The 6541-nt window shown below is 45.3% G+C and overlaps 1 protein-coding gene across 1 annotated transcript in view; it reads left to right on the top strand.

The window, feature by feature from the left end:
- Window positions 1-531: 531 nt before the first annotated feature.
- The window catches only part of kmt2d (lysine (K)-specific methyltransferase 2D), a 28025-nt gene continuing 22015 nt past the window's right edge, over window positions 532-6541 (top strand). Inside the window, exons 1-11 of the mRNA XM_080496048.1 lie at window positions 532-833; window positions 3584-3666; window positions 3768-3879; window positions 3965-4167; window positions 4318-4427; window positions 4521-4683; window positions 5044-5215; window positions 5368-5482; window positions 5629-5807; window positions 5899-6191; window positions 6318-6425. Of these exons, the coding sequence (XP_080352174.1) occupies window positions 3618-3666; window positions 3768-3879; window positions 3965-4167; window positions 4318-4427; window positions 4521-4683; window positions 5044-5215; window positions 5368-5482; window positions 5629-5807; window positions 5899-6191; window positions 6318-6425 (1504 nt within the window). The 5' untranslated portion in view covers window positions 532-833; window positions 3584-3617. The remainder of the gene's footprint in view (window positions 834-3583; window positions 3667-3767; window positions 3880-3964; window positions 4168-4317; window positions 4428-4520; window positions 4684-5043; window positions 5216-5367; window positions 5483-5628; window positions 5808-5898; window positions 6192-6317; window positions 6426-6541) is intronic.

The following is a 6541-nucleotide window of genomic DNA, read 5'->3' as shown; positions in this document are numbered from 1 at the left end:
ATATTCCAGCGATCCGCAGATTATAATCTCACGTCGTGTGCAGATTGTTCCCCATCGTGCAACGCATTAACGCGTTATCGAGTGATGTAGGAACACAAATCACGATTGGTGTGCATGGATTATTATTATTATTATTATTATTTTGACGTCGTTGTTGAGCGCCAGCCGTTAGCATCGTTAGCTCGGCGAAGTGTTGACCAACAACAACAACAACATCCCCATGCAAAGTTCACGGAGGATGAACGTGTGCAGGAAAACTCACATTAAATATATATAGTCGCTGGATTGACAACAACATTTATGCCTAACGTCTTTTTTTCCCATTATTTTAGATACACAATTTTTTTATTATTTTTTTTATTGCTCAAACTTCTTTTTAACGAGATTCCAGAACAGAGACAGCCGCTTTAATATATTAGCATTAAAGCTAAAAAAAAAAAAAAATCCAACCCGACTACGGACGGACGGAAGCGGAGGGAGCCCGGCTTCACCGCGGGACACTGTAGGCTCGTACCCCCGGCAGTTAAAAACGACAACAACCAAAAAAAAAAAAAAAAAAAACGCTCGACACAAAAGCTCAGGTTACGGGCACGGCGAAGGTAATCGTAGCATTATCCGTGCGGTTAAGCAGCTAGCCGTGTAGCAGCGCCGCTCCGCTCCGCACGGCACTGCCTTCCGCCGCCGACGTGCACTTCCCCCACTCTCTCTCCCTCCAGCCGGCGAGCCGCAGCGGTAGTCCGGTGCAGAAAATGAAGCGACCAGCAGCATTTTGGGACGCTGTGGGGCCGTCTGGATTCTGCTGATGCATGAGGAGACGACATTGTGTTTGTGAGGTGAGCCGCTCCGCTTATCCGCCCGCTTAACTTTGTTTTTGTTGTTGTTGTTGTTGTTGCAAAAAAAAAAAAAAAAAAATAGACGGTAGGTAAAGAGGCGACACCAACCCTGACCTTAGACCGGGTGTTAGCTGTGCTATTGGTAGCATGTAGCCATTAGCCGGAGCCGTCTACTAGCTGGGGAACTAGCCGCGTTACCTGGGCGCTAACTTTGGCTTGAAATATGTTCACGCCGGCCGCACGCGCGATGTTACACGCCGGCCGGCTGGCTCGCGTTCCGGGGCGCCTTCGCCCGCGTGCGTTGGGTTTCGTGCAGTTTTCGTTGTTTTGCGTGTTTTGGGTGACTTTGCTGCTACGTCACCGTTTGTAGTCGTTAGCCAGTCCGTATCAGGCTTGTCGCCAGTGATATGGCTGCGTCTATTGTCTGGGCCGCATCTGCCCCTTTGAAGTGTCGATGTTTACATTGAGAAATAGTGCTTAGCGCCGCGATTATTAAACGGTAAAAAAAAATACATCAAACTAAAAACAAAACGAAAACCTCACGGTATTGCACAGAACCAACACAGTCGACTGCGTTACCAGTCCAAGAAATGTAAAGGCTAAGAACTGACGGAACCTTGATTTACAGCGTTAAACATTCTTTTTTTTTTTTTTTTTTTTTTTTAAACTTTGCTAGCCCATGATGGGAAGACGTTAAGTCACATCGTGGTGTGTATAATTTACTTTTAAGCATTTCCAACTTCCAGGTCGCCTCAAAGCACGTCTATTTAACCTGTGCGGGCTGCTTCGGTGGATGTTTCGGGGGTTTTAGTTTTGAGAGTGTGCCGTGAAATCGAGTTCGTTTGTTGTATCGCTTAAATCAGTACAGTGCATGAATCCGCCGTTCACAGCTTCCCATGCCGTTTCTCATCGTGTCGTACGTTATCCTGTTGGGGCAGACGTACCCAATTTCAGAAGATGTTAAGGATATCCTACCAATACGTTAAAATCACCTCTAATTTGCATGGCGAAAGTATCGGTCGTGTAGTTGTGGATTGTGTTTTGGGCTTTTGTAATGGCTCCGGTTCATTAAACAAGCTGCTTCCTATTGCCTCGGTGAATATTGCAAAATAAAGCTTACGAAATATGCGTGTGTGTTGATATCAAGTTGTTTTCTTTATTATTATAAAACCGCGGCGACCAGACGCGAAGAAACACGTTTCAAATGGACTCATTCAGAGCTACAGTGTCACATTTATAGTCTTTCTCTTCGTTTGCATTTAAAAAAAAACCGACTGTTCTCTTTGGCCTATCTAACATCAGGGGGGTGTTTGATCGATGTGATTAAATATTGATTTACAAATTGGGGCAAATGCATACGTAAGATATACATCATATGTCGGAGTCGATTTTGTAACCGTGTTCATACGACTTCAAGCAATGTGATTACACACGAGTGAACCGACTGTGGTGTGTGTGATAAATATGGAGAGTCCTCCATTGTTTGTTTGACATTATTGTACTTAATGGCGTGAGTCTCGTAAGCGGAACTATGTCGAGGCGGAGTTGGGTTCTGCACGAAAGGCGCACCGCTGCAACAGGAAGTGCTGCACACGGAAGTTGTATTTTCTTTGTGTATCCCGATTTATGGCTGTTTTATTTCGCCAAACATCGTTTCAGTGGTCAGATATGGGACTTTTTTTTCGCCGCAGCATCGCCGATCGGGATTATGCTTTGCTGGGTGAATATTCCGAATGAGTGAAAAGTGCTTTTTGAAGATCTCCGAAATATAACCTGCGCGCTATTAACGCGAGTTTGCGACGAGCTCGAATGCAGGAGAGCGAAAGACTTCATTTAGCTTAAGAGAAGAGTGTCACGTCAATGCGAGGCGTACGGGGAGTTTTTAACCACTTGTTTTGTTTTTGCTCTGCTTTTGATGGAAGAGTCTGAGTTGGTGGAGAGGGAGGCGTGGAGTGTGATTTCAATGCAAATCTCATGTTGGTGGTTTTATTTAGAGATGAGAAATTTGTCATGGGGAGGGAACAAGAAAAAAAGGAGCTTGGGCTGCAATAAACTGAAGTTTTATTTAGTTTTTTAATACATTAATTGCAGGCATGTGGAATAATAACAGACCTGTGCTCTCTGACGTGGGACTCAGAAAGTTTGTCTCAGAAATATCTTCTTATTCCACTGATCTTCTATCCCACTTTATCCTGTTCAGGGGAGCGGGAGCTATGGGCATGGTACACCCTGGACAGTCAATTACAAGGCAAACAGACAGACCAACAACCACACACACTCCTGTTCACACCTCAGGGGCTACTTAGGGTCACCAATTGACCTCGCATGTATATTTTCAGGCTGTCTGAAGAAACCAGAGTACCCACAGAAACCTGTGCCCACACGGGGAGAGCATGAAGGAAATTCTATGCAGCCTTCCTCTGCACAGAAAATGCACACATTGAATAGACTCGAAGTGAAAATATCAATACAACAGAATAAAAATCAGAAATATATACATGGATAAGCGTTGACTATCAAAAGTGTGGAAAAAAGGATCAATAGCATTAAAACATTTCTGATGGATGGAGAATAATTCACCGATGCCTGAAAGAAAGAACCCGAAAGTGATGGAGAAGAAGTTGAAATGAAGTAAAAATGGTAGAAAGAAAATGGGAGTTAACGTGGCAGGCTGCATGTATCTTCCAAATGTGCACAATATATGTCCAGTACTCAGAAGCTAATGCAAACTATTATGTTTCCACCTGCAGATCTCTGTCAAGGAGGTCAAAATTAGTACAGGGGATGGACGAGCAGAAATCCAACTGCGACGAGAATGACTCTGAACCAACAGGTAATGTGTCTTAATTACGTGAAGGCACATTTCAAGTGAAATAAGTCAAACTTTTTGGAATTAATATTTACTTTTTTTTTTCATTTTGATTTTGCTTGTAGCTGATGACAGTGCCACTGCAACAAAGCTTGTCTCTTCCGAGGAGGAGTCGAAGGCCCTTCCCGCTGCTACGGATGAGTCTGATGGCAACGCTTCCTCCTCCAGCACACCTGTGTAAGTTTCTTTATAACGATTTTTGCACTGGCCTTTTCTTGTTTTGTTTTTTTTGCTTCAAGCAATTCTGTCTTTGACCCTGCAGCGAGAGCGTTCGTTCCTGTGCGCTTTGCAACTGTGTGGAGCGGAGTCTGCATGGGCAGCGGGAACTGAGACACTTTGGGCCATCCTCTGAGCGGCCAACCCTCAAGCCATCAGCTTCCCCACTGCCACAGCCCGGAAATGATGACCTGTCTTCCATTGGATTTTCTGAGTCCTCTTGTCTGGCGGCACTCCTTGATGACTCAGGTGAAACAATTGTTTATCCATTTCATTAGTTGGACAGTTTTGTCGGGCTGGCCTCGATTGCATTCACAGAGTATTTGACAGTTATAGACCTAATTTTGACGATTCTCTATTTATTTATTTTTCTGATTTTGGGGGCTTCACAACAAGCAGGAGGTTGTTGGGTTCACCACTGGTGTGCGGTGTGGTCGGACGAGGTGAAGCCGACGGAGGATGAGGAGCTGGAGAACGTGGATAAGGCCGTTATCTCAGGGACACAGCGGGTAGGAACAGGATGATTATAACACGATGCCACCATGCACATTGAGACTTTTTAAACTCTCCAAATTCAACTGGATGCTGTTGGTGCGTTTCAGCTTTGCGAATACTGCAAAAGGCTGGGTGCAACCATTCGATGCCATGCCAAGGGCTGCTCACGGTTCTACCACTTCCCCTGCTCGGCAGCCAGCGGCTCCTTCCAGTCCATGAAGCAGCTGGTCCTCCTCTGTCCAGAGCACATAGACAAGGCGGAGGAGCTGGGTATGTGATCTACACGCTTGCTTCTGAAAAGGGATTCCATTTTTTACTATCGAGTCGTGTCCCTCAGCTTTAGTGCATCCTTCCTTGTTTGTTTCATTTGCCTCACTACGTCACTGCACTGCTTTCTGCCGAATAGGTCGTCATTCAAATTGGCTGAAACATCACAGTCGTATTTTCAATAGGAGATCCACTTCCTTTCTCTGATTTTGAGGCTTTGAACACATCATCTATGTTGTCTTGAGATGATTTTAATAAAATGTGCTTTTGCTATTGGCATAGATGATTTGATAATGTCACCGTCTTCAGCAAGCTGAGGCTGGGGAAGAAGTGTCACTAATACTTGTCAATTTTGTCTCCCAGCTGGTGAAGAGGCTTGGTGTGCAGTGTGCGACTCGGCTGGAGAGCTCACAGATTTGCTGTTTTGTACAAGCTGCGGCCAACATTATCATGCGGCCTGTCTGGAGATTGGTGCCACACCCATCCAACGGGCAGGGTGGCAGTGCCCGGAGTGTAAAGTGTGCCAGACCTGCAGGTGACTTCTACTCATTCCCTTTGGGTGGAACAAAGTGCCACACAAGACAGTGAATGTTGTCATGAACTTTCAGTGCAATGTCAAAGGGACACGTTTGTTCTGTTTAACGTGAGCTATGTTCTCAGTTCTCTTTTTGACTTTTCGTTTTATAGACAACCTGGGGAAGACTCCAAAATGTTGGTGTGCGATTCTTGTGACAAGGGGTACCACACCTTCTGTCTCCAGCCGGCCATGGATTCTCTTCCCTCTGACCCCTGGAAGTGCAGAGTGAGTTTCATCTGTTTTACATCGCTTTTACTTAAATCCAGTTTATAGAATTCTTTGTTCTCTCTCAAACTCCCAATGGGACTCGTTGAGGAGATTTTATTCCTGATATGTTTTTCACTCCATGTCTTCGTAATCTGTCATGCCAGAGGTGTCGCGTATGCTCAGAGTGCGGCGTTCATGGATTGGCGCTACCGGGTTCGGCCCAGTGGTTCGATAAGTACGCAGTGTGTGAGGGATGTCAGCAACAGCGCAGATCTGTGTGCAGTGTGTGCAGCAAAGCTGCCAACCCATCGCTTGCTCTTCAATGCTGCAGCACGTGCCAGAGGTTAGTTTGCAATACGTCGGGAAGATGCATTCATCTGTGCTGTCGTGACGATGGCTTCTTAGTGTATTTACTTGTATTTTATTTGCTTTAGATCGGTGCACAGTGAGTGTGCTTCTTTAGCCGGGGAACTTCCAGACGCCAAGGTGATATGCCAGCTTTGCAAGGAGGATCAGCAGCCTGGTACCCAACCATCGATGCCAGAGATAAAGGCCAACGAGTCACCTGAGGAGACCAAAGGGCATGAAAATTTGGTGGAAATGACAATCCAAATGGATGCTGAACTTGTGAGGGAAGAGCAGAAGGAGGTGACACCAGGGCAGGAAGGCACGTCGGACGTGGCTCAAGTTGAAGAGGCAACTGAAAAAGAGACGCCGATGGATTTAGGTTTGTCAAAACAATACATTCAGATTCATCTGCCCTCACTGAAGGTTTCTTTTTGTACATGTTATTTAAAAAAAATTGTCTCATGGCTGAAACATTTGCCTTTAAATTAATTATTTGGGGTTTTAGGAGAGGAGTCTGAAGATGTTCAAACAGCAGATGTTAGGGAGGCGGAGCCACAGGTAGCGGCAGAAGCATCCACTTCTGAGGGACCAGCTGCTCCGCTGTTATCCAAAGGTACACTCAGTACTCATTATAGATAGTCATGAAGCAGTGTCTTTAAGTTTTCTGGTGTGTGCCATAACAAACACTTGCTGTAATAAGTGATAATGACATCGTGTTCTTTCACCTCA

Source organism: Blennius ocellaris (genome assembly GCF_963422515.1).
Source record: "Blennius ocellaris genome assembly, chromosome: 5".
In the NCBI taxonomy this organism is placed as follows: domain Eukaryota; kingdom Metazoa; phylum Chordata; class Actinopteri; order Blenniiformes; family Blenniidae; genus Blennius; species Blennius ocellaris.
This window is presented reverse-complemented; position numbering and strand designations above follow the sequence as displayed.